Raw genomic sequence first — 25885 nt, forward strand, 5'->3', positions numbered from 1 at the left:
TGTCTAGCCTGCCATAGCCTTAGGTCGTGGCAGAATTGTCATAAACTGCTTGATACGGCTGGCCCAAGGAATGTCCTGATCTTCCTACATATGCCCCACAAACACCCCTCTACGGCGCGTTTGCGTCTCTCATGTAAAGCGTAACGCTAGACACTGGCAACGAAGCAACTCCGTTGAACGCCATCCGTTTGAGTCTACCCGGGAGTCTTTTCTCGCACCTGCCGCATTAGTAAACATCACCCAGACAATGTTTGTGATCTTGACGATCCCGCTGGCGCCACTGACTGAGACATGCCGAGGATCGCACCGACGTCGTCCTCGTCCCCTTCCCTCGCAAAGACGCCCTCGCCCGCAACCCGCCACCCCTGCACGCCGCTAAACTGCACAAACTGCACCGCCATATCCCACGCCTCCTTGTCCGCCGCGTCGCCGCTCTCAAAGACGCTCAGCTCAAGCCAGGGGCTGTCCGGGCTCGGGTTGAAGAGCTCGCGGAACAGCATCGAGTAGGCCGTGTTGCGCTCCATCCAGAGATCGGCGAGGTCGACGTTGCGCATTTCTTCGTGGTCGGAGAGGATGTCGTTTCGGGGGACGAGCTGGACGAAGAGGCGGTGGAGGCGCGGGACGTTTTGGACAAGGGTGTTGAAGTGGCTCGATAGGGGGAAGATGCCGACGTAGGAGAGGTCGCGGATCGAGGAGGGGATCATGGATTCGTCATTGGGGAACTCTTCTGCGCCCAGGAGAGCGCCGAGGATGGAAGGTGGGCGTTTGAGGTAGAATTCGTATGTCTTGTAGACTCGCGTCGAGGATCCTTCGTTCAGTAAGAGAGCCTGCCATGGGCGGGTGGTGAATAAGCCACATGGAACACGCTTCTGATGTGTGAGTTCAGAACTAGATGCCTGACTTGTTGATGATGCTGTCACCGGTGCCTCGAGTTGCGTCTCTTTTGTCCTTTTGTCTTTGCGTGATAGCGAAAGAACATGCCGAGGCATGGAAAAGTTCCACGCATCCCCAAGGAAGAGCATACGCGATAGCATCTGGGCCAACACCCGTGGCGACGCAATCATTGTAAGCCGGGTGGGATCAATATGTTCAAAGATTGTCGTCCAGAGCCAGTTGTAGTCTTCGCTGTACGAGGCCTTGTTCGCAAAGCCTGTCTCCATAAGAGTGGCACTGCTGGTGCCGTCCGATACGCCGCCCATGGCATCTTCGACAAACATTGAAAGTGTTTCGACATAGTTGGTCAAATTGTTCGCCCGGAGGAATGACAAAAACTCGATCGCGGACGCAGGGTTTCCCGTCTCTTCCATGAGCGGTAACTCAAATCGATCGAATGTCCAGACCACATGGCGGAACAGCAGAGGGAGCACGGCACCTCGCCATCGCTTGCAAACGAGAGAAGTAGTCTTGAGATCGCGGTCAAAGAAGAGGTTCTGCAGCATGGAAGAGCTTGGTTGATCATGGAGTTTCGAGTCTGATGGCGCAGGTCGGTCCAGGTGGGAGAATATCTGGCTTAGGATCTCGTTTGGGAGATCATTGACGGAGGTGGCCATCGTTGCTTGTATTATAGCAGAGGCTGTCGGAGTTTTATCGCAGATGCGGAAGTCGTCTCGATGAATTGATGCGAAGTGATTATGTCGTCGAACGAAATACACAATATGGCCTAGAGGGCGATGTTTCACGGAATAGTCCCGGCCGAGGCAAGTTTCAAGTTCAGACGAAGCGATGAAGCCGCCCCGGATGAGATAGGCTGATAGTTTGCTGATGGAAGGATCTCAGTCCCGGATTCAATCCAACACTATGGCTGAAGAGACTGGAGCAGAAGAGGATTAATGATGGATGCTATCATGGAAATTTTGCCATTCAATGAGATGCAGCTCCGAGGTTACCTGACCTGGATGGGGGCGACATGTCACCGCGGGGTCCTGGTCCGTTTGCCCCGCCACGGGAACGGGCGGCCTTCGCCACAGTGCTCCACCAGAGCTCCTGCGATAAGATAACGATAAAAGCTCCGAGTTCGAAGCTCCGGATCTTCACACCTCCCTCCCATGACATCTCTTGGTACCTCTAGTTTTGTTGTCTGAGATTCTCGAAGGGCGTTAAGTGCATGTGACAGACATGGGTTTTATCAATTCGTGAACTGACCATAAGTGGATCATGTCCTGGGGTCAGTGATTGGGAAACTGCCAGTACCAATCTCGATAACACCGCGAATAGCTAGAAGCACGGCAGCCGACGAATCGGCGATGCACTTGAGCTACACAAGAGTCCAGTTAGCACTTACATACTAGACATTACTCTATTTTATGTCGGAAGACTTATGATCTTGAAATGAATGCAAGCCATATAAAAGTTTCTTTTCCTCGAACGACAATCATTCAGCGTCTCCACCGCTGCGCTCTTACGGCGCATAGGTACCTTGCCTTGGCTGCGCTGAGAAGAAGCAAATCAACCTCGAGAATGGCTTCAACCTAGCAGAAACCAGGCACCAATTCCAAAACGCTCGCATTTACTTAAGCGGCCGACGACTGATAGCCGATTCCGATGCCGCTCTACTCATCTGCCGTCCAGCAACTTATGATCAGACCCCCTCGACTAAGCTATGACAAAGGGCGGGGAAAGCGGGGAATCTTGGTGGATGGGCAGCTTGGGGGAAGTGGTGATGGTGGCACCGGATGACATCGTCCTGACGGGGGTCCAGGTCCAAGAGAGCGCAAGTCTGTTTGCTTCGGGTAGTCTTACACCAGAGTGGACGCCCTCGCGAGACCTGGTTTGAGTGGCTGGCCAACCTAGGAAAGTTACCTAGCTAGGCCATTGGATCTCGCAATGCCGAAGGCCTATCCCCTTTCGCAACCCCACGCTTCGTCGCGAGTACCAAAGTCTATATATACGCCGTGGCCAGAGGGTTCTTCTCGTGCTCTACTCCACTGCAACACCAATAACTTTCTGTTTGTCTACGCAAAATAGAAACCATGACGTCCAAGAACCACCAGAAACCGCCCTTCCGCGCCGAACACATGGGCTCGCTCCTGCGGCCCAAGGCCCTCACTGACAAGCGCGTCGCCTTGGACGGGAAAAAGGCCGTAGAGATTGCAGACGACCAGGAACTCAACCGCCTCGAGGAGGAGGGCGTGCGCGAGATCGTCAGGACGCAGCTGGACCTCGGCTTCCACGCCATCAACGACGGCGAGTACCGCCGCCACCAGTTCTGGGGCAACTTCTTCCCCGGACTGGAGGGGTTCGAGGAGGTCGACACGCCGAGCTGGGATGTATTTCGCATGTACGTGCCAGACATTGCGGCGTTTAGTAAGTCTTGGCCCACGGGATACTCGATATCCTCGAGATTGGGGAGGCTGACGCTATGTGACACCCAGTTGAGAGCGATCACAAGCCCGGCGAGTCCATTGTCTGCACCGGAAAGATCAAGCACAAGGGAAGCACCTACCTGAGAGAGTGGGAGTTCCTCAAGAGCAACATCCCTCCTGAAAGCGTCAAGGAGGCCAAGTTGACCTTGCCCGCGCCCGAGTGGTATCATCTCCGCTACCAAAAGGGCCACGCCTATCCCAAGGACGTCTACGCCAACGACGAAGAGTACTTTGCCGATATCGCCAAAGCGTACCGCACCGAGCTTGAGGTTCTTTATGAGCACGGTGTCCGCAATGTGACGATTGACGATCCCAACTTGGCGTGTAAGTGACGCCCCGTTGCCTGTGCCATATCCTTCGCTGACAGAAACCGTGTTTTCCCAGACTTCTGTTCAGAAAAGATGCTCCAAGGCTTCAAAGAAGCAGGCGAAGACTCAGACGCCCTCCTCCAATCCTACATCAAACTCTACAACGACTGCATCACCTCCCGCCCCGCAGACATGCACCTCGGCATCCACCTCTGCCGCGGCAACTTTGCCTACTCGCGCCACTTCTCCGAAGGCGGCTACGACCGCATCGCCTCGCGCCTCTTCAACGAGATCAACGCCGACACCTACTTCCTCGAGTACGACACCGACCGCGCGGGCGGGTTCGGACCGCTGAAGGAGCTACCGGCGCACAAGAACGTCGTGCTGGGCGTCATCACGTCAAAGTTCCCTGAGCTCGAGGATGTTGGGAAGCTGAGGGAGAGGGTATTCCAAGCGGCGGACTATGTTGCGCAGGGGGCGGGGCAGACGCGCGAGGAGGCGTTGAAGAGGATTGGGGTTAGTCCGCAGTGTGGGTTTGCGAGTCATCATTTGGGAAATTCGGTTTCGCATCAGGATATGGTGAACAAGTTGAAGCTTGTGAGGGAGTTGGCTGATTCGATATGGCCGGGTGAGCCTTGAAGTCTTGAAAGTTGGGTGAGCAGCGGCGTTCGGGATGGGTTGCTGCATGGGGCTTAAGGGGTCCCGCTGTGCTGAAGTGTATCTTCCTCTGTCAGATGGATTCTTTGAGGTTGCTTATATGTATGTGATAGCTCATAGCTGCAGCAATTTTGAACCGAACATGCCTTGCCAGAAGCCTCTGTGATGAAGAGCTCCGACGGAGCATCGACCAACCATTGAAAAGTTCCCTAACGCGCGACGTCAAGGAATGTTGCCACACGTGGAAGTCAGAACGAGACAGGAACAAAGTCCTCACTGCGGAAAAGAAAGGGTATCATTTGAGCTCAAAGCTCGACCTACGCCAAACTCCGTCTCTATCGCGCAAGCAAATGCCAAGCTGTCAACCAACTTCTAATATCTCACGCATCTCTTCCCCCTCCCACCCCCAGAGGCACTAAAACACCGACCCGACCTCACGCAGTCAAAGGCTGCGGATTATTCCCCACCGTCTTATACAGCTCCCTCAACTCAAATTCCTCGTGCCCGCCCTCGGGTACCTCGCCCACCACGCGCGCCGGCTGGCCCGCGACGACGCTGAAGCTCGGGATCACCATGTTGGGCGGCACGACGGTGCCTTCGAGTATGCGTACGTAGTCCTTGACGATGGCGAACTCGCCAATGACGCTGTCGCGGCCAATGTGGATGTGGTTCCCGATCGAGGCGGCCTGGATGACGACGTTTGCGCCGACGAAGACGTGGTCGCCCATGCGGAGGGGCATGTATGTGAAGGCTCTAGGAACGTAGGAAAGTCAGTATGGGGTCTGATGGTGTTTGTGGCTATTGCGGTGGTGGGTTTGGGGAGAACATACCCTTTGTACATCCGTCCTGGAGGCCGGAGGAGCGCGCCCCTGGAGAGGAAGCAGTATCTCCCGATCGCGACGGCCGTGCTGTTGGCCGGGGCGCCGCCGGCAGAGGGCTGTGCTGAGCGGGCGAGGTCACCGCGGATCATGACCTCTGGTTGGATTACCGTCTTGCCGCCTAGCATAATATTCTGGGTGCCGACGAGGGTCGCTTTGCGGGCGACCTTGTTGCCTGTGTCCTGTTGTTTTACTCGGGAGTTAGTCGGTAAACTCGGTGCGTGGATTGTGTTGAAGGGGGTGATTTTGAGGGGATGGAGGGCGTACGGTCTCAATGTAGTCTCCTTTCGCTACTCTGCGCGACATGGTGGGCTGGTGGTGGAAGCTCTGGGGAGCATCTGGGTTGAAGCTGGGATGCGAATAAGTGAGAGTTTGTGTATGGCGAGTTGGGTGTGACGTTGGTTGGAGCTTCCTGTCGGCGGGTCAGTGCGCCCACCGCCGTACCGGTACATCATTATATAGGGGTCCCGGAGCGACTTTTGGAGGGGACCCGGCCCGCGCTTTATCTTCATCTGCATCTCAGTGACAATCCCGGAATTGCGCTCAAATATACTGCGATAATATTGACCACTGCACTCCCAAGCCTTCCTGGGATCAAGATTGCAGCAAGCCGCCATTTCGACATTTCTGTTCAACCACTAGGTAACTTGCACCAAAGTATGTACCTTGGGTAGACAGATACAACTCAAGCTTAAGTACTAGGTAGGTAAGTGTATCTGGCAGATGCACACCTCACATGCCAGATAAAACCAGCCGCCGCCTCAATGATCTTTTCCCGTAAATTGCCATGAGTCCAGTTATCCAATGATGCTATGAACATTTCCAGTCGTTGGGGATCCCAGCGGACAAGTATGCCAAGTACGCCAATGTCCCAGGTATTCGTATCAAACAAATCCGAACGCCGTTTTCTACCATATGCTTGATGATTTTCAACCATGTTTGTGACCTCCTTTCGTTCAACACCAGCCATCAGACATCAGAGGTATATGCGATCCCAATACCACAAGTAGATCGCTCCTCAATGTGGCATACCGCCCATGTCAAGCATATGTCCCATCTTTTCAATCTGTAGTTCTGTTAGTTCCAGCAATCCAAACACAACCAAACACAACAGAGACTTACCTTTGTCTTCAAGTACCCCTCAACCTCATTGCTCCGGAACCCGCCTCGTCCCTTCCATGAAAGCGGCACCATTGCAACGCGCTCCGTAACCCTCACCTCGCGATTGGGGCCCTCCACCGCCCTAATCTTATCAGGATTGTTCGTCAGCAGGCGCACCTCGCTCTGCCCAAGATCCTGCAGCATCGCCGTCGCCAACCCGTAACTCCGGGCATCCGCAGGGTGACGCAGCAGCAAGTTCGCCTCGACGGTATCCGAGCCGAGGTCCTGGAGGTTATATGCCTTCAGCTTCTCCCCGAGACCAATACCGCGCCCTTCCTGGCGCAGGTAAATAATGATACCACCATTCGTGTTCCCGGGTAGACTCATCAGCCTTGCCGCCTCATCGAGCTGCTCGCCGCAGTCGCACCGCGCAGACCACGCCGTCTCACCCGTGTAACACTCGGAGTGAATCCTCACCAGCGCAGGCCCGCGCTGCGCAGGCGGTTCCTCGCCAACAGGCGTCGCCACGCCGCCCGGCATACCGCTCGTCGACCTTCCGGGGAACAAACGACCCGTGTACGCACCGCGAATCATGCGATCCATCTCGGTCTCGCCCGGCCGCGGCGCATCGAGCGACTGGCTGCGGATGTGGGGTCCAAAGACGATGGCCAGGTGCTCCTTGTTGTCGACGTTGTTGGTATACAAGTGCAGGAACATTTCGGTGCCGTTGACGGTGGGGATGCGCGCGCGCACGATGCACTGCACCTCGGGGAGGGTCTCGAGGAGGCGGGGGCGCTTCGTGCCGCAGCCGCCCGAGGGAACGGAGCTGTCGACGGGGACGCCGCGCGGAGCCGCCTCGGCTGTGAGGGGGGTTGATGTCCCCGGTGTCGCGGGCGGTGTGAAGGCTGGCGAGAGGAGGGAGGGTGGCGGGATCTGGGTGGCCGAGGTTGTCGATGCGGCGTCGTCGTCGGCTGTTGCGGGGGCTGCTGCGGCGGCGGGGTTGGAGAGGCTTAGTTGCTCGGGCTCTGGGTGCGCGGTGCCCGAGGCATGGTCGGATGGGCCGTCGACTGTCTTCTGTTTCGGAGAATAGAAAGAAGGGAGCTGGTGAGTATCTTCGCGCCAGTCATTGGGCGCTCCCGCGCCGTCTGGCTTGCCTTCGAAGTCGGGCATGGCGGGGGGGTTTTGGTGATGGAAAGTCGCGGAAGTGGGGGTAGGGAATTGGTGCGCTGTGCAGAACAGGTAACGTTGGAACGTGAGACGGTCAATTCCAAAGGGGTTACAATCGTCCACAGGGTATACTGGCGGAGGAAGTGAATCAGAACGTGGTTGAAAAGAAGCCAGATGTCAAGAGCGGGAGAGAGAGATTCAACGGCGGAACAGCGGCGTGAGCGGCAAGAATATTAAATCGGTGACCGGTTCCGCTCCGAACGGCGAGGGGTGGTGAAATGCGGTGGTTGTGGTGGTGGTGGGCAGGTGGTGGTCGTGTCTGGCATTAGTCATGCAGGAAGATGATGACAGCACGGGTGCATTTGCCATGGCAATCTGCGCCGGCTAGGTACCTCCACAGGCGGAAGTTCCTAAAGTTAGTGGGCGGGCACGCAAGGTCGGCCCTCGACCGCACTTCGCCGAGGTTCCAGCGATCCGACGGCTATGGGCCTCGAGGTACCTACTCCAAAGAGGTGGGTGATCTCGCGCGCGCGGAGACTTCGGGGTGTTTGGTGTAATCCTCCTTGCTTAGGTCAGGTTCGAGCGGATTGAGTCCACTTTAGCGGTCTCCAACTTGGATTTCAGGGTTTCTTTAGCGGGGTCGGCTCTTTTCCGCGCTGAGCTTTTTGCACGCAGTCTGTGGGGCTCTCCTGATTACATCATCAAATCCTGGTATCGGCGAATTCAAGAATCGCACCTCACTGTCAAGTGCACTGGATGACTCTGGCACTGAAGGTCGGGTTGATTTAAATCCAGCATCACCTTACTCTGGAATACTATCCCTGGGCCAAAAAAACGTCTCGAAATCTACTCTTGTCTTCTTCCGCATACTTAATAAAATCTGTTCATTTCATATCTCCATTAATCTATTTTCCTCAATCTCTGGCCCTTTGTTGAAATGTGACGGCTCAGAACGAGACCTCACATTTGAGCCAATCAAGTGTTCCGTTTCCGCCAAAGCCCAGGATGTCTGTGTCAGCATTAAAAATCAACCGCGCGGTGCTTCAGACAAAGCTCTCCATCACCAACGAACCATCCGTCGTCGGCTCCGACCTGAGCTCGTTAACGGGGATGCGTCCCGTCTACTATTCCAAAAGGCCATCAAAGTGCAAGTACAAAGGCTCCCACCCGATATCCTATTTTTCGGTGTGTCGCGGGTTCCTGCATTGCATCGGTGCGGCTCTGGTGTATCCCAGCCTGGCTCCCGTCCATTATGTTTCTATCCCGGCCGCATCCCTGGGAGCCATCACAACCTCAAAAGCAGCTTTGTGGCTGGAGTTGACCTGAATATCATCAAACGTGTCTTTTCTATATATGGAGTTGAATCTGTAAGTGGGCGACCACCACTGCCCCTGGTCACTACTGCGGTCATATACTAGGTACTCGACTTCTTGAGGTGCATCGCTGTGATAGGATAACAAGACAACCAGCAAGATAGAGTCGTACCTTAGTAGTGACTGTGGTGGAAGTCGGAATGAAATCTCAAAGTAGTGTCGCCAAATTCAGACTCGAACTCTTACATGCGTGTTGTTTGATTGGCCGCACTGCATTTTTGCTCTTTTGCCCTCCTGGAGCATCGGAGGTTCCTCTTTGACGACTTTTCCTACGGCTACCTTACTTGCCCTTACTTGCAGGGTACCAAGCACCAACATCGCGAATGTCGCTGATGACTTGCCTACATCTCAGAGCTCTATGCAATCCGTCCATTATTTTCTTTCAAGTGAAGAAGAATAGAATTGTTAGAGTTGAAGTGATGAAAGCCACGAATGCAGATTGGCCAAGTTACCGAACCAATTAGCTCGTCAGATGCTTTGACGCTCCTCGCCGAGACAACCAACGCGAACGCGCATCGAACCAAAAAATCTCGACAGGCCACTTGCATTGGTGGTTCGCGTTTCTGGATGTGCTGTCAAAACGTGAGTCACATCCGCAGCAACGCCCCCATCATCACCCATGCAACCCGTTTCGTTTTTTTTCGCCTCTTCCCGTCTCAATCCAGTACAATCAGCAACCTCCCATCACCGATTTGAGATGCCATGCCCACCAGCCCGTGCGGGTGGCGCGGGAACCATTGGCTTACACTCTCCCGTCCCTGCTGCAACCACTTGTCGCCTCCTCCCGAAGTCTCCAGACTTCCCATCCCGTTTCAGTCCCCCCCATGCTGAATGCCAGGCACATCATGGGAAGTCGGCCACCTCTAAGCTATGAGGCTTCTCTTCACCCCCTTCTTTTGTTTACTTTCGGTTCCATGGATCAAGTGATCCACCAGACTAATGCGACGGCCTAGTGGTTCGTCGAGGCCTCATTGTTTCTTGTTTCTTGTTGTGGCCAACACGCTGCCCTCGTCCAGTGGAGTGCTCCATGCAGCCAGGATACGAAAACATCGCCAACTGGCAGGTCCCTCGAACAACCACACACTCACTCTCGAGTGATATAAGAGGATCAAGTGACTTCTTCGTCTCACTGCTTTTCTCTTGCATCTCACCAAAACAAGAATCAGCAGCTCATCTGACAAATACCAAACCACTCATTTCGAGGACCTCGATAATACCGGCTACTTTCAAGGTCACTAATAAGAGCATATCTATCTTACTCATCTCATCGCCCAACCTTCATTCAGTAATACTTCATCTCACACTTTCATTATCTCGACAAACGTCAGCTTCACTTCATTGACTGAACTATACAATCACTTACAATCTTCAACCATCACCACACCAACGGCACAAAAACACCACAAACAACCTTCAAAATGGAATCCTCCAACGTAATCGCCTGGCTGCTTCCCTCATCCACAAACCAACCAGCCCTCGAAGCAATCCGCATGCCCCAAAATGCAACTCGGACCGCCTCCACGATCCCCTCATCCTACGAACCCATCATCCAAACACCAAACCCAAACCAACTCCCGCCTACAACACCAACAATCGACCCCTCCCTCCTCACCAAATCCTCCTTCTCAAACCTCGAGGCATCTCTCACCAAACCCCGCCCATCCCTCTCCCTAACCTTCACATCGCCCCCCAAATCCAACCCAGGCTTCGTCCTCGGCACCGACCCTGCTCTTGCAGACATCCTCCTCCCGTCCCTGCCCGGTATCGCCCCAGCCCACTGCCACATCACCTTTGACGCCTCACACCGCCTCGTCCTCGTCGACACCTCGCACACCGGCACGGCCGTCTGGTACGACGGCGCCAGCTCCGGCGACCGCACCCGCGAGTCTTGGGTTCTCGGCGCGGGAAGCAGCTACGGGTTCCCCTCGATGGTCGACCGCGTCGTGATCGACATTCAGACCGTACGGTTCCAAGTCATCATCAACGAGGCGCATGTCCTCCGGCCAGAGGTCTACAAGGAGAACGTCGAGACTTTCATGTCGAGCCTCGAGAGCGCCAGCATCATCGCAGAGGCGGCAGCAGCAGCGACACCAGAGGAAAAAACACCAGACCTCGACGCAAGCCTCCTCGCCTCCATCCTCGCCAACCATTCATACTCCTACTCTCAAAAGGAAGACCAGCAACTCGTCCGCCGCGACGAAAAGGACGTCTGCGACTTTTACTACAACTTCAACTTTGACCTCGGCTTCGATCTGAGCTACGACTGCGACTACGACTTCGACTACGACATGTCGGACGACGAAATGGTCGACGACGTCGCCGAGGAAGAAAAGATGGACTTCCTCCCGCCGATTCCCTCCGTCGTGCCGCCGGCGTACGTGAAGTACCTGCTCACCTCGGACGACGGGGCGCCGCCGGAGACGTATCTCTGGAACACGGCGAAGCCTTGGGAGCCTATGGTCAAGGTTGTTTGCTGAGCTCGCCCTTGACAGGGGGATTCATACGTTTTTGTCTCGAGACTTGAGACAAAAAAGGACTAAGCGTGGAAAAAGACGCAGAGAAAAAACTTGTGTAAAATCAGGTTTCTAAAGGAGTACATTTGTCCCAAAGGTGCTGGCACTGGACGGCGTTTGATCCTCATTCATTGCTTTGGAGTTTTTGGTGGGAGAAATATTGGCGCTATCATCAGCGCTTTACACTCATTTGCTTTGCCCCCTTGCCAGATTGGCAATGTTTCATTTCTCATCTAATTGCACATTTTCATTTCGTCTGTTTCGTTGTACATTTAGAACAGATACCCCCATTCGCATGGCCTCCCGTTCCTTTGTTTATTGTATATAAGATGAAGCATCAACCCAAGAAAAGAAGAAAAAGTTTAGCTGGCAGGCATCGTTCGCATTCTTTCACTTCGCCAAGTCTACCGCAAGTGAGCGGGGGGGGGGGGGAGTCTCGAGAGATTTGGGATCGCGACGTGAGAATTATCCCGCGGAGACGACACTCGGCACTCACCCTCGCCACATTTGGAGATCTCCGGCAACTACCTTGAGCACGGTAGGGCGAATGCTGGGGTTGGAGTTTGGGGGAAGCGGGCAGCGCCAAAAAGCAACGGGCGGGCTAATGAGGCCAGACCTACGACCACCTTATCTACCGCCCAATCTTATCTCCAGACTTTCAACCATGTGCGTTCGCGCCGATCTGTTTCTCCGCGGGCTGCAGGATTGGGACGATGTTCACTGAATCTATTGGGAGAGTTGAGATATGGATGGAAATGGCGTTTGTAGAAATATTCATATCTAGAGTACCTCTGCCCCCTTAGACCTTAGTTTCCAAATGTTGGAATATCGATGACTTCTCGCCCTCCTGCCGGTGCTCTTGACAAAAATTCTCACCGCAGATAGATAAGACACAACACCAACGAGAAAATGGTCTCAGACGACGGTGAAACCAACGAGAATAGCCCCCTCCTCCCAACATCCCAAACCAGACAGTCCATCTCAACACCATCGCACCAAGCCTCACTCTCCAAAGCAGACCAAGCCCTAGGCCAATCGCCCCCTCTAGGCGACCGCCTGCCCTACAATGACTACACCACCATCGACTGGCTCCGCGATTTGACAAAGGACTCCTCCCGCGCCCGTCGTCTCCGCGCACGCCCAGGTATCCGCGGCACCGCAGCGCGCTGGTTCGACCAGTGCCAGGGTTGGATCGCCGCCGCCGTCATCGGCGCGCTCACTGCCCTCGTTGCCTTTGTCGTCGACGTCTCCGTGGCGACGGTGAGCGATTGGAAGGAGGGGTACTGCAGGACGAATGTTTTCCTGGACCGTGGGCAGTGTTGTTGGGGGGTGTCGGAGACGGGGACTTGCGATGCTTGGAACCCCTGGCTTGATGAGGGCGATGGAGGGGGCTACGTCGCCAGCTATGCTGTCTACGTCTTGTTTGCCCTCCTCTTCGGTATCGTCGCGGGAAACGTCACCATGACTACCAAAGCCTCCCTGCCAGCCGTCGACGCCGATAGTGCCGTCACAGCAGGTGCTATGACGGAAGGCAAGACGATGTATATGGCCGCCGGCAGCGGCATCCCCGAGATCAAGACGATTCTGTCGGGCTTCGTGATCCCCCACTTCCTAGACTTCAAGGTCCTGGTCGTAAAAGCCGTGGGCGCAACCTTTGCCGTGTCGACGGGCATGTGTCTGGGCAAAGAGGGTCCTTTTGTCCACATCTCGACGTGCGTCGGGTGGCTGGTGGCCAACCGGTTCCCCAAGTACCGGGATAACCCGCGCAAGATGCGGGAGATGCTGAGCGTGGCGTGCTCTTCCGGCCTGTCCGTCGCTTTTGGTGCGCCGATTGGCGGTGTGCTGTTCAGCTACGAGGTATGTTTTTGATTGATTTGATGTGTCTGGTCTCGTGGTTCCAATCGGACTGGGATTTATGATGTTGACGAAACCCATCAATTAGGAAATCAGCACGTACTTCCCACGACGCGTACTATGGCGCGCGTTCCTGTGCTCACTCATCGCGGCCATTGCTCTCAAAGCACTGAATCCCACGGGAACCGGGAAGCTGGTGCTCTTCGAGACGAGCTACGGGGTCGACTATGACCCGGTGCACTACTTGGTGTTTGTATTGCTGGGTGTCGTTGGCGGCGTATTCGGCGGAGTATTCTGCAAGGCCAACTTCCTCTGGTCCAAACGTTTCCGCAGATACGACATCGTCAAGAAGCATCCCGTACTTGAGTTGTGTTGTGTCGTATTGGCCACCGCTCTGCTGCAGTACCCAAACGTGCTCATCCGCGACACGGGCGACGTGGCACTCTCGAGGCTACTAGTTGACTGTAAGGAGCCAGACGGTAACTGGATATGTCAGCAGGAGGGAAGCAACGACAAGAGATTGTACATGCTGCAGCTTGCAAGCGGCACGGTCATCAAGTTGCTCCTGACTATCATCACCTTTGGATGTAAAGTCCCCTCTGGCATCATCATCCCTGCTCTCGACGGCGGCGCTCTTTTTGGACGATTGGTGGGTCAGCTCGTTGGTGGGATCTCACCTGGTATTTTCGCAATGGTCGGCGCGGCGGCCTTCCTCGCGGGCGTGAGCAGGATGACTGTGAGCTTGGCTGTTATCATGTTTGAGCTGACTGGCGAGGTGACGTACGTGCCAGCCTTTATGTGTGCCATCCTGACCGCCAAATGGGTGGCGGACGCGATCTCGGGGGAATCAGTGTACGATCTCTCGCAACACCTGCTGGGCCACCCCTTTCTTGATGCGGAGCAAGCTCACAAGGTGGTGCGGAAGCGCGAAGCCACCGCCCGTGAGCTGGTTCCTCCAGCCGGGACAATGGAGGAGATCACTCTGTGGGTGGGCAGCGAGTACCGCGTCCGTAGGGATGTGCTGGCCGAGAAGCTGCGGAAGCTGAAGGCCAGGGGACTCATGGATGCGGGCCTCGTTCTTGTCAGTGACGCTGGACTGCTGTTCGGCTATCTGCCCGAGGCAGAAGTAGAATATGCGGTGCTGACTGGCGGCGAAGCGGAGGAACTTGATTTGCGGACTGGCGTCATGACTGAGTTGGTTGACCGAACGCCGCTCACAGTCTGCGCCGAGGCTCCGATGGAGCACATTTTGGAGATGTTCGGGAAGTTGGGTCCTAGGTACATCATCATCCTTGAGCCGGAGACATCGAAGGTTCTGGGCGTTGTGCTTAAGAAGCGACTGCTGGACTTTCTGGATCGGGCGAAGGCATCTTGATACATCGGCCTGAGTCACTGTAGAGTCTTGGAATTTAGCGCAATAAAACCAAAAGCCTTAGTTCTCCTACCCTGTCGTTTCTTTTCTGGATGGCAATCTGGGTTTGAATGGCCAGTTGCTTAGCTTTGTCTTTAGAGTAACCCGTGCTCACGAGCCCTCGTGGGATATTCGTCTGTAACTCTGTTGTGTGCTTCTCCCACTGCCAGGGCGCATGACGGCGATTGCCCCTTCCATTTCCGCACTTCAAGACACTGACTTCTCGTGATGTGCTCTCCTCGCAGATGCAGCGCTCTTCGCCATGTCGATCCCTCGTACCACAGCAAACTTTCCTCATCATCATCCATAATCGGAATCGCAAAAAGACGTGAATTCGGCTCGATCTATGACCCTCGCGGCAAGATCAATCCCATGCTGCCCTTTTCTGGCCCCCCGATCCTCAAATAATAGGTTATGTACACAGACGCTCGCCGTCCCAGGCTCGTTTCGTTCGTCTCGTCCCGTTGCCGCCACTCTAGTTGCTTCTCGTTCCCTTCTCCGCGCGGAGCTCGTTCATCTTGGCGACACGCTTCTTGAACTCGTCGTATTGGCACTTCTCGTAGCTGTGGCGCTCGTCCTGTTTCGATTGGATTCTAGGTTAGCGACAAACTGTGTTCTCGGATTGATCGGACGGGTCGATTGAGAGGTCGAGAGGGAGGCCGGATAGGGGCGGATGGTAGGGGCGAAAAAGACTAACATTGCACTTCCACGGAAGGTACCAAGTGTCGACACGGCAGCGGTTGAGGGGGATGAGGAGACCGGCGCAGCTGTCGCGGTAGGGGAGGGGGAGCTTCGCCTCCCGCATCTCCTCGCGGGTCGCTTCTGGAGAGGAATGTCAGCCATTGCGGGTGGGTGGATAGCATGGGGGGGATATCATGGGGAGACGGACCCCTTGGTGCTGAGTCTCCGGCCATTGTGACGACGATTGGGGTCTGTAATGGGCGAATGAGGCTATCGTCGATGGTCAATTGGGATTCTGGATCTTGAAATGTCGTCGGAGCTTTGGATTGGATTGTGGAGCTTCCGACAGTGAATTCCCTTCTGGCCTGGATTGTGAGGCTAAAAGCGGTTGATTACCTTTTGGGGCATTTGATTGGTTGGGTGGGTTCACTACCAGTACGGTCGCGCCAGGGCCAGGAAGCCTCCTTCTCAGTCCTCTTCCATGTCTCTACCAACTTGAACTTTATTGTACTACATACTGCACTACAGAGTACTTTACACCGGGTTCTATATTGCTGGACGCGCCTCTACAACATTTAAGTTGTAGGCGCTTACACCCTTAACTCGACGACTTGTACGCACTCTTCATGTACAATACCCAGTCTCTACGCAACCAGCCACACAATATAGCATACCCACTTCCCGAACGCGATAGTCTCTTTATCTGGTTATCTACAAATCCCTGATTCACTGATAAGTTGTGTGGTGAATGGCGAGGTACTTGAGTAAAATCATCCGTGGGGTGGTGGTGAGCGCAACCCTTCAAGCCCGCCTGCAGCAACGTAACATTCCCTGAGTCGATCGTCGGCAGCGGCCTTCAGTTCATCTAACCATTTCAACTCATTATCGATGAGATCTGTGCGGTATTTCTTCCACTCAAGTACATACTTCTCAGCAGAACGCCTCGACGTTTCCACGGGAAAGATGTTTGCCTCTTAAGCCGAGCCGAGAGGGTCACCATTCGAGACTTTTCTGCACAAGAGCCGATCACCCAAAACCAACTCCTATGAAAATATCCCGAGCCCCAAAACACCTTCCCATTGTCGCAGGTCGGCCCTTGGACCGGAGACAATAGTTCCTGCCGGAGTGCCGAGGCGTGCCACCCGACCTGGGGCCATCGCCATCTCCCAACGCTCACCTTCCGCTTCCGGCTAACCTGTCGGCCCACGCAACGAACTTCTCATCACCTGCAAATGCCTATCAGAGATCGTAAAGCCGTTGTCAACCCGCCTACAACCCCCCGGTCTCATTATGGAGACCTCGTCGCATTTGGCCCTTGGGCCCCGTGCGATGCCGGGGTCGCACCGGGGCTAGTCCCTCTCCCGCCAACACTTGGAAAGCTTGTTCCTGTTCACTGTTGCAATACTGTGAATGTCGACAATGTCAAGGCATGGGCTATTGCATAGCATGCTGCTTAAGCGGTCCCGATCATCGCTTCGTGTTACTGCGAGATACGGGGTCTGCGCCCTGGACCCATGTACATCGCTTCTCTTAAAAGATGCAGCTCCCCGACGGCCGTGATCATGGAGCTGGAGTTCCTTCTTGGTTGACGAGCGTGCCAAGCCAGTCGTTCTATGTTCTGAAGATCCTCGGCTCTCTGTCACCATGAAGGTCTCGCTCGCCTTGCTCAGCTGTCTCGCGGTGGCTCAAGCCCACTTCGCCTTTCAGCCCATTCAGCCTCCTCTGAGGGCCGAAGATGAGGAGGAAGGAATTCTCTCAAAGAGAGAAGCCGGTTTCTTTGAGCAGCTCATCGACCACAATGACCCGTCTCTCGGGACCTTCCAGCAAAGATACTGGTGGAACTCCACGTACTGGGAGGGACCTGGCTCTCCGGTACGACTTGTCTCGCTTGATGTTGTGGCCATCTCACTGACTAATGGATTGTAGGTGGTGTTCTTCACGCCTGGAGAATCAGAAGCTGCCCCTTACACCGGATACCTCACGGATCGGGCCATCACAGGAGCCATTGCCAAGGCAATCGGCGGTGCCGTCGTTATGGTTGAGCGTATGGAAATTGCCACAGACACTGGAGCAGAGCCAAAAATACTAATGATGACCAGACCGTAATTGGGGAACCTCCCTGCCGTACGCGGTCCAAGATACCAAGAACCTCCAGCAGCACACAATGACGAATGCCGTCCTCGACTTTGCCAACCTCGCCCGCAATGTCCAGCTGCCTTTCGACAAGAACGGCAGCAGCAACGCCCCGCAAGCTGTAAGTATCAAGACCAGACCCTTGTCGAGTAAGCCGATAGAACTGACGACCAGTAGCCCTGGGTGTACACCGGCGGATCCTACTCTGGCGTCCTGGCCGCAGCCATCGCAAAGCTCGCTCCGGGAACCTTCTGGGCCTACCACTCCAGCAGCGGTCCCGTCGAGGCGACGTACGACTACTGGAGCTACTTCCTCCCCATTCAGAACGGCATGCCCAAGAACTGCAGTCGCGATTTTGAGCGGATCATCGACCACGTCGACAACGTCTTGCTCACTGGCAGCGATGACGAGATCTACTCCCTGAAGAAGAAGTTCGGCCTCCAGGACCTTGCTCACAAGGAGGACTTTGCCTCGTAAGTTGAAGCCTTGGTCGTAAGGGAGACTTTGAGTTCGATTCTCACATCTATGATGCCTGTAGTGCTCTCGTCGGACCCCTTGGCTACTGGCAGTCTATCCAGCTGTACTCGGGATACTCTGCCTTCTACGAAATGTGTGATACTGTTCAAGGCGCCATTGGCAACTTCTCGGCGCCCAACACGACCTACAGCGCAAATGGCGTTGGTCTCCCGAAGGCTCTGGATAACTACGCCAGCTGGTGGAGCACTAACTACCTCCCGGGAAGTAAGTAGCAGCCCTCCTGAACTGTGTGTGTGTCTTGTCGGTGACTGACTCTATGCAGCTTGCGCATCCTACGGCATCGAGGAGTGGTCAGACCCAATGAACGTCGCCTGCTTCGACAGCTTCAACGCCACGAGCCCCATCTACACCGACTGGAGCGCTGAGAACCCGTTCGGCCGGACTTGGTACTGGATGACCTGCAATGAGCCCTTCTTCTACTGGCAGACGTACGTTTACGGCTCAATGATACTCGTTGAAGTGCAAGAGAGCTTCATGACTAACTGTGAATAGCGGTGCTCCCAAGGATCGTCCCTCAATCGTCTCGCGCTTCGTTACACCGGAGTACTACCAGAGCCAATGCGACCTCTTCTTCCCCAGGCAAGGCGAGTTTACCTACGCCTCCAACGCAGGCAAGACCGCCGCAGACCTGAACAAGGCGACGGACGGCTGGTTCTTCACTAACACCACGCGCCTCATGTGGTCCAACGGGTAAGCCATTCCATCGTACCCAGAAATTAGGAAAAGCGTGACTAACGTTTCCATAGCGAGTTCGACCCTTGGCGCTCCGCCTCCGTGTCCAGCGAGCTCCGTCCCGGCGGCCCGCTCAAGTCCCGCCCCGGCGCGCCAGTCCACCTCATCCCGGGATCCCGCCACTGCAACGATTTGCTTGTGAGAAACGGCGCTGTCAATGAGGATATGCAGGAGGTCATCACTGCTGAGATTGCTCAGATGAAGGCTTGGGTTGATACATTCTATGCCTCTAAGGGCAAGTACAGACGCCGCTCTACACGGTCTCTGTGAAGAAGGCCGAGCGGTATTACGGTGCACTCGATAGATTCCTTCCATCTTCTAGAGTGATTTCTGTCTTTGAATACATGCAGATACTAGTACCTTGTCTCGTCGAACACAAGCTTGACACAAGTCTGCTCCTTTTAGCATCCTAGCGTGAAATACTTCTTCAAATAACGCTTCGTTAACGCAAAATCAAACCTTGTTTCCGTCGCCGCCTTTTGTACAGCTGCCGCCCACAACGTCGGCATCCGATTCGCTTCCACTTGCCTTCTCAGCAATCGGTCCATCTAGGTCCCCTCAAGTAGAGAGGCGACAGGAAAGCATACCGGCCGGCCCATAGAATTCTTGTAACCTCTTTTCGAGGCGTCTTCAAGATATATCAACCAAGGAATAAAAGGATGGTGGGGGCAAAGGTTGAGGTAAGGTCATCAATAACAAAAGCAGTGAATACCTAAGTCACAGTGAGACTGGGGAAACCTCTTCAAGACAGCAGTAAAACATGAAACTAAGAAACACGGAATCGATCTAGTGACCACCGGGACAAAACTTCGAATGCTGAGTCTATCATCAATTTCATCCGTATCAACGTTAGACATGGGACACTGAGGCTCGTAGCAAAGGTAATCGTAAACAAAACAGGTCTTGAAATTCTATGAAACTTGGAAGCTAGACTAAAGTTCTACAGACACTCCTGCTATCTAATGCGCTTTATGTCATCAGGCTCCTCCTCCTCAGAGGCCGAGACTTTTCGTAATTTAGGCTAACAATAACGTTTACCAAGGCAAATCAGTGCCATCGTGGTTCTTGAACGATCCGCTGATCTCTCTGGTAGCCTTGTCAATAGTAGCAACCATATCATCCACACTCTTTTTGACAGGAATGGCACCGAAAGCACTAAGGTCAGCGCCGGTCTTAGCCGCCAAACCAGCAGCCATATCCGTCTCGACCAGACCAGGGTGGAAGACAAAGGCAGTCAACCACGGCTCCTCAAAGTGCAACCGGCGCACGAACCAGTTGAGCGCAGCCTTTGACGCACCGTATGGGCTCACGGGGCTGGGGATCTGGGCAATCGTCTCGGCGAGGCCGTTGCTGCCGATCGCGGAGGAGATTGCGACAAAAATGGGGTTCTTGGACTTGCTCTCCTTGAGGAGAGGCTTCGTGGCGCCGAAGAGGACGAGGGGTGCGACCGAGTTGACGGCGAAGTGGTCTAGGGCGACCTTGGTGGAGGTGGCGGCGATGTCGGCCGAGGTGTGGGAGATGCCGGCGTTGGCGATGACGACGTCGAGGGCCGTGATGCCGTGCTCCTTTTGGATTGTTGCTACAGCGGCGGCGGGGTCGGACTCGACTGAGGAGTCGATCTTGACGACGATGATCTTGGAGCCTTCGGCCTTGGGGAGGTCGTAGAGGGCCTTTGAGGCTGTAGCGGCTGGGTCGCGGACGCCGACGATGATTGTTGTTGAGGGGCGCTGTAGGAGGAGGGTGGTGAAGCCCTTTCCGATTCCACGGTTGGCGCCGGTGATGAGGTAAGTGAGTCCGGAAGACATTTTGGAAGTTGAGGTTATGAAAAGAGAAGGGTTGTGGTTGTAGTTGAGTTAGTCGATGTTGAGATGGAGGCTGTGGAAGTTGAGATGTGATGAGGATTCACTCAAACAGCAGAACGAGGCCAAAGAAGACGTCTTAAATAACTTGTGTAGATTCATCGTTCGAGTTGACACGTTCATAGTTTCTGATGAACTGACAAATGCAGCATCACATCTCGTGCTCGCACGCCTTGCGGAGTAGCCTATCTTCGAAGGAAATCGAAGTGTTGCAGAACACCACTCTCAGGGTTCTCCATTCAGTTTCGGGGCCGAGCATAGCGTCTGAACAGATTGATAATCGTGGTTCGGATGGACTGCAGTTTTGGGAACGGCAGAGTTCCTGTCGCAGTATCAAAAGTCTGGGCGTGTGTACTGTTCACTAATCCAGAAACACGGCTACGAGCTAAGAATGGGATTGGGATTAGTAGTGCGCGCCGCCAAATATGCGGGCTCAGCGCTCACCTGCATTATTACAAAGCATGAGACTATATCAAGGTTCTGTTCAATTACTCATTATTGATACTCGTCTGAAAGTCTCGCGGTCTGTTCCGGAGCGTTACGGGCTTTGTCATTCTGATAAGATCATCTGAGCCAGTCAAGATCATAAAGTTCCCCTTAGCGAGCTTCTCACAAGTAAGACGACAAGTTTATTGGCTCACCCTTAAAAGGATCTAGGTTCCTTCCACCTCGTTCATGGCAAGCATTGTCACCATAGCACGATTCATCCAATTTAGGTAGCCTAGATGGAGAATGGAACATTGGGATATTCAGACGAGTACAAAAGCATCACTGGCGCCTGTTCCAAGATTCGAAACTTGAGCGTATATTTTGGAATTGCATTCCCGTACCTCAAAATCTTCATCCGATTTAATAAATTCAATTCGATCATGGATGCTGAATCTTTGATGTTCGACGTAAACAACTGGGTCTCAGAATTACTCGTGTCTAATGTATTGATAGCTGCCTCTTTCTCAGATATTCCTCGTGGGATGCTGACGAACTGATTTCGTCCTACGCTACAGCACCTGTTCTTTCGTTCACCTTGTCCTATCAAGTAAGGGGCTTTCTTGGCTGAGACTCCGAGATCTTAAAGCGGATGATCCCAAGTTTATCAGAATAGCTTGGAAGTTGGAAGCGTAAGCTGTGAGCATTTTCAAGCTGTATCAAGGCATCGCCCATTACTAAAGATTAGTGATCAACCCACGCCGCATCCGTCAGCCCCGCCACTCCTTCAATTCGTGTTCACTAATCATCCTCACTTGGCCATTAACAAATCCAGACGGTCCTCTGCCTCGGATTGCGCAGCAGCTCTAATCGTAGTATTCAGCAATGACTTCAGGGCAAGGCATAGCCAGAAATTCTAATCAGTATTTCCAACGGGCTTTTGCATGCTGTAGTAGGGTATATGTGGCGTTGGTTGCTGCCTGCAATTAACGGCGTCGTTTTTGCGACACATGCTCGATCACCTCATTGCTGAAGAATGTGGTCACATCAACGTGCAACTCTCTTCTATCGATATGTAACCTCACGTCCACTTCTGGTCAACCAACCGTACACATAACACCGCAGCCCCCGCGGCGCAACATCCGAACAACGTCATCTGAAGTCCTTCCCATAGACATCGTGTCCGTGATGTCTTCCTATCGCCCAATAACCAGCTCTTTCCGGCTCCAAAGATGAACAAGGCAATGAGACAGACGATGATGCTCCACAGAAGCCCGTGACCGACGCTCGAGGCGAAGAAGTACGGCAACAGGGGCATCATCCCACCACAAAGATATCCGATAGCGATTGACAGGCCCGAAAAGATTGGCGATACCAGCAGATGGCTCTTGTCGACGTTGTCAATTCCAACAAGAGCGTGGAGTCGGCTAGCTTGGGTGCCATTGATTCTCTCCGAAGCCCAGCTTAACCCTCCCGGCCGAGACCTCACGGCCCCGATCACCATTGCGACGGTTGTCTCAGGTAAGCCCAGTGATTGGAGATATCGGAGCACTGTTTCCTCTCCGTCTATCGCTCCGCCTGCCAGCCTCTTCTCGTCATCGATTTCGTCCTCGCTGTGTCTTCCTGCCGACGACAGCATGCCCTGTTCTTCTTCATCTACCGGTGATGGCTGCACCGTTGACGAGTCATTATGTGAAGAGTCCCGCGCTGCCAAATAGCCACCAATTCCCATGCTGATGCATCCCGCGCATATCTCCGCGAGACCGGCGTAGATGACCGTCTCGCTGCGGCCAAGGGAGCTGAGACCGGCGGTCAAGGCGAATGGTACTGTAAGGCCATCTGAGAAGCCGAGCGTGAAGTCTGAGAGGAAACGAGAAAGCTTGGGAGAGACCATCGTGGAGGCGATGTATGTGTTCTGCGAGTTGGGGAGTTTATTTGAGCGAGGGGTTCACCACCCAACACTTTGAAAGGGGCTTGTCGGGCTGAATCAAGGCTGCCAGGAATGGTGAACTGGGTTGTTGATTTGAGTGAAACAAATGAGATTTGGGGCAACTTCGCATTGAACTCCGGCGATCGAAACACAGAGTTGAGAGGTTCCAATCCAGAAGGCTCAAGCTGGAGAGAAACGGGAGCAGAATCCTGGGAATGATACACCGGCAAAGGACGGGCTGCATTTTGCCCCTCGCGCATGGCTCAGTCTCCCATTCATCAACGGTTCTGTCCACGCGCAGTTTCTGCGCTTCTTAGTGGACGATACAGCATAGCCACAACACAACCAAAAAGTCGGCTGAAAGATGCCGTGATACCCAAATGTTTCCCTTAGTGGAGAAATAGTCGGCATCGATGTCGAAGAGGGGTGTGGGGGAGCAAGAAACATCTGTCAAGACACAAGCTTTCGCCCAGAGGCGATGCCAAGAGCAACCACGTGTGTGGAGTCCGGAGAATATAACCCCTCAATCTTGGGCCAATGAATCGAGACGAATTTCTCACCTTCCCGACCAGGAAGGACATTTTGGGCTCCTAATGCAGGGATAGCCGTTGACGATCTCTTCTCCACTCGACATTTCCCCTGCTCGGCCGTTGTCAATGAACATCCTTGTGGAACGACTCATCGACATCACGAGGGCTGATTCTGCATGCCGTGTACCATCCGGGTGACGAATTTTAGATACTGAGTGGTTGGTTTTGCTCGGCCAAGTCCGATGCCATTCCCGTTGCCCTCTCTGTCGCTCCAGGTACCTCTGGCGTCTCTATAGTCTATCATCTTGGATACATGTACACATTTTCGAGGACGTATACTTTAGAGAATTATAATAGAGACAATGATAAAAAATAAGAAAAGAAAAATGCTAAAGAAAACTAGTAAAGAAAACTAGTAAGGTTACAAGAAAGAATAGGCTTTAACAAGACTTCTTATTAGAAGTATATCCTATAAGGCCTATATATCTAGACTCTGATTGTATTATAACTTAATTACTCAGAGGATATTCATTCAAAGTCGTAATAATAAATTTATCATTACAATGCTAGTATCTACTAGGTGCTTTGTCCCGAGACTTTATGCCTTGTAGCCAGGAGGCGGGTTAAGTCCGTCCGAAACCTGAACAGTATCCTCGTAGTACGTAGGAGCTTTGCTGTCTTTCCAGGTCGCCTTGATGGACTCGAGAATCTTCCTGCCGGCTGCATTCTCGTTCAGAGCCAAGTTGGGCTTTGGGTACTGCTTCGCGGTTTTGCTGTTGAAGAAACCAGCATACGACTGGTTGAAGTAGCGGTCGGGCACTGTCGAGGTGTTGCTCCACTGACGAATGACGCTCTTGGTCTTGTCTGCGACAAACTTGTAGACGTTGGCGCCGACATCCCACCTTCCGAGGGTCGGGAGGTCCCAGTTGGCCTCAACTGTAGCAAGCTCAGAATAATGGTTATAGAAGTTTGAGTCCGTAGTGCCAACGAGCTCTTTAGGGATTGAGTCTCCTAAAAGAATGCCAAGAATGCGGTTCTTTTGCGTGTACGTCTCATTCTCGTCCCAAGTGACCAAAACCAATGTGTTGTTCATGAAGTTCTTATCCTCCAGCAGTGGCTCAAGGAACTTCCTGTTCCAAGCACCTGCAGTAGTGACAGACGCATCGTGACCGTCCGAAGTCATGTTCGGCGTGCAAAATAACCATTGGGGTAGTTTATTGGCCTTGAGGTCTTTGTGGAACTGTGATCGCTCCGGGTAGACCATGGACAGGTTCTTGACCTGGGACAGGCGCTGCTCCGAACTAGTGACGCTGTCAAAGAAGATTGGCGGGTCATGTTTGCGGACATAATCGTTAGCTCCGTTTTGTTGGTTCACCCATGCCATGCCTTCGAAACCTGAGAACGGCATGTCTTCCTGGTAGGTTGCCCACGAGATTCCTTGTGTGTCCAGGAGATCAAACACAGTAGAAACATTGCGATCGGCGCGATTGAAGTTATCGTTATTCATGCCCAGATAATCTCCAGAAACCGATGCAAAGTAGTTGGGCTCAGAAGGATGAGTGACAGCAAAGTTGTTGGACAGCGTGATGCCCTTCTTGGCAAGCCAAGCAAAGTTGGCTGCGACAGGTCAGATTCTGAGGGGGAAAAGGGCTCAAAGAAGCACTAACGATCACCGATAGCCTTATCGTAATCGGTATTCTCATTCCAGATAATGACAAAGCGGTCGAAAGCCTTGCCTTTGACGTTGCTGGTTGGGCTGCTGGTCTTGGCAGTGGCAGCAGCAGCAGCGACAGCAGCGGTGCCGGTGGCAGTGTACCGAGTCTCCCAGCCTCCAGAAGAGCTTGAAGAGGTCGCTCGAGCACAGAGAGGTGCTACGGCAGCGGCATGGGCGCCGGCCGCGAAGATAGCTGCGGTAACTGCGTAATGCATCGTGGAAGATGATGAAGCTGGAAAGGCCTTCAAACGAGCGGTTGAAAGAACGACGTGGCGAGCACAAGGAAGACCAAGAGCCTCAAGGCCGGGACTCCTTGATTATTTCATGTTCTCTATGATTTGCTGTCGGGCACCTCCGTGTCGGTGACTCTGTAGTATCGGGACGAGGAATGGGGAAGGTCACATCCCTGACAGGCTGACAGCATCGCCACCCCTGCGCACGGGAACGCTCGTCGATCCATTAAACGAACAGATGGATGGGACGAAAAAAACAGGAGCCTGTCACTACTTTTCGATCTAGTGGATGGCATTGAATCCATTTCCCCTCAGTCGACTTGGACTGTCCGAACTCCAATTGCAGACGCAGGTTGTCAAAGTGTGAGGTCTGATTGGGCCATTTCCAACGCACGTGTAAGAGGACAGGCATGCCGGCTTCCCGAGAGCGCGGCAACGAGCGGGCAGAAACAAAACAGAATGCTACGCCACCCCATTTTCCGAAAA

The 25885-nt window shown here is 53.8% G+C and overlaps 11 protein-coding genes across 11 annotated transcripts; 4 read left to right on the forward strand and 7 right to left on the reverse strand.

Moving 5' to 3' along the window:
* Positions 1-236: 236 nt before the first annotated feature.
* Positions 237-1550, reverse strand: CPAR01_06543 (F-box domain-containing protein; the record flags this gene model as incomplete). The annotated part of the gene is made up of 1 exon (XM_060490815.1): positions 237-1550. The coding sequence occupies one exon, from the start codon at positions 1548-1550 to the stop codon at positions 237-239; it is 1314 nt and encodes a 437-aa protein (XP_060349689.1).
* A 1419-nt stretch (positions 1551-2969) lies between these two features.
* On the forward strand, positions 2970-4309 carry CPAR01_06544 (5-methyltetrahydropteroyltriglutamate-homocysteine methyltransferase; the record flags this gene model as incomplete). Its single annotated transcript, XM_060490816.1, has 3 exons — positions 2970-3303; positions 3372-3686; positions 3747-4309. The coding sequence occupies 3 exons, from the start codon at positions 2970-2972 to the stop codon at positions 4307-4309; spliced, it is 1212 nt and encodes a 403-aa protein (XP_060349690.1).
* Positions 4310-4761: 452 nt separating this feature from the next.
* CPAR01_06545 (dynactin Arp1 p25 subunit) lies at positions 4762-5511 on the reverse strand (the record flags this gene model as incomplete). Its single annotated transcript, XM_060490817.1, has 3 exons — positions 4762-5080; positions 5158-5387; positions 5473-5511. 3 exons carry the CDS (start codon positions 5509-5511, stop codon positions 4762-4764), a joined length of 588 nt encoding a protein of 195 aa, XP_060349691.1.
* Positions 5512-6223: 712 nt separating this feature from the next.
* On the reverse strand, positions 6224-7476 carry CPAR01_06546 (GTP cyclohydrolase II; the record flags this gene model as incomplete). Its single annotated transcript, XM_060490818.1, has 2 exons — positions 6224-6271; positions 6328-7476. The coding sequence occupies 2 exons, from the start codon at positions 7474-7476 to the stop codon at positions 6224-6226; spliced, it is 1197 nt and encodes a 398-aa protein (XP_060349692.1).
* Positions 7477-10264: 2788 nt separating this feature from the next.
* On the forward strand, positions 10265-11323 carry CPAR01_06547 (uncharacterized protein; the record flags this gene model as incomplete). Its single annotated transcript, XM_060490819.1, has 1 exon — positions 10265-11323. One exon carries the CDS (start codon positions 10265-10267, stop codon positions 11321-11323), a length of 1059 nt encoding a protein of 352 aa, XP_060349693.1.
* Positions 11324-12268: 945 nt separating this feature from the next.
* On the forward strand, positions 12269-14588 carry CPAR01_06548 (voltage gated chloride channel; the record flags this gene model as incomplete). The annotated part of the gene is made up of 2 exons (XM_060490820.1): positions 12269-13216; positions 13302-14588. The coding sequence occupies 2 exons, from the start codon at positions 12269-12271 to the stop codon at positions 14586-14588; spliced, it is 2235 nt and encodes a 744-aa protein (XP_060349694.1).
* Positions 14589-15099: 511 nt separating this feature from the next.
* Positions 15100-15538, reverse strand: CPAR01_06549 (NADH-ubiquinone oxidoreductase B18 subunit; the record flags this gene model as incomplete). Its single annotated transcript, XM_060490821.1, has 3 exons — positions 15100-15201; positions 15322-15446; positions 15514-15538. The coding sequence occupies 3 exons, from the start codon at positions 15536-15538 to the stop codon at positions 15100-15102; spliced, it is 252 nt and encodes an 83-aa protein (XP_060349695.1).
* Positions 15539-16949: 1411 nt separating this feature from the next.
* On the forward strand, positions 16950-18977 carry CPAR01_06550 (serine carboxypeptidase S28; the record flags this gene model as incomplete). The annotated part of the gene is made up of 8 exons (XM_060490822.1): positions 16950-17177; positions 17232-17349; positions 17405-17559; positions 17616-17911; positions 17977-18179; positions 18238-18403; positions 18468-18665; positions 18722-18977. 8 exons carry the CDS (start codon positions 16950-16952, stop codon positions 18975-18977), a joined length of 1620 nt encoding a protein of 539 aa, XP_060349696.1.
* Positions 18978-19741: 764 nt separating this feature from the next.
* CPAR01_06551 (short-chain dehydrogenase) lies at positions 19742-20512 on the reverse strand (the record flags this gene model as incomplete). Its single annotated transcript, XM_060490823.1, has 1 exon — positions 19742-20512. The coding sequence occupies one exon, from the start codon at positions 20510-20512 to the stop codon at positions 19742-19744; it is 771 nt and encodes a 256-aa protein (XP_060349697.1).
* Positions 20513-22073: 1561 nt separating this feature from the next.
* CPAR01_06552 (uncharacterized protein) lies at positions 22074-22886 on the reverse strand (the record flags this gene model as incomplete). The annotated part of the gene is made up of 1 exon (XM_060490824.1): positions 22074-22886. The coding sequence occupies one exon, from the start codon at positions 22884-22886 to the stop codon at positions 22074-22076; it is 813 nt and encodes a 270-aa protein (XP_060349698.1).
* A 1164-nt stretch (positions 22887-24050) lies between these two features.
* Positions 24051-25704, reverse strand: CPAR01_06553 (phosphoesterase; the record flags this gene model as incomplete). Its single annotated transcript, XM_060490825.1, has 3 exons — positions 24051-25069; positions 25120-25475; positions 25658-25704. The coding sequence occupies 3 exons, from the start codon at positions 25702-25704 to the stop codon at positions 24051-24053; spliced, it is 1422 nt and encodes a 473-aa protein (XP_060349699.1).
* Positions 25705-25885: the final 181 nt, after the last annotated feature.

The sequence above is a fragment of the Colletotrichum paranaense genome (assembly GCF_030867605.1).
Source record: "Colletotrichum paranaense strain IMI 384185 chromosome Unknown Scaffold_5.1, whole genome shotgun sequence".
Lineage (NCBI taxonomy): Eukaryota > Fungi > Ascomycota > Sordariomycetes > Glomerellales > Glomerellaceae > Colletotrichum > Colletotrichum paranaense.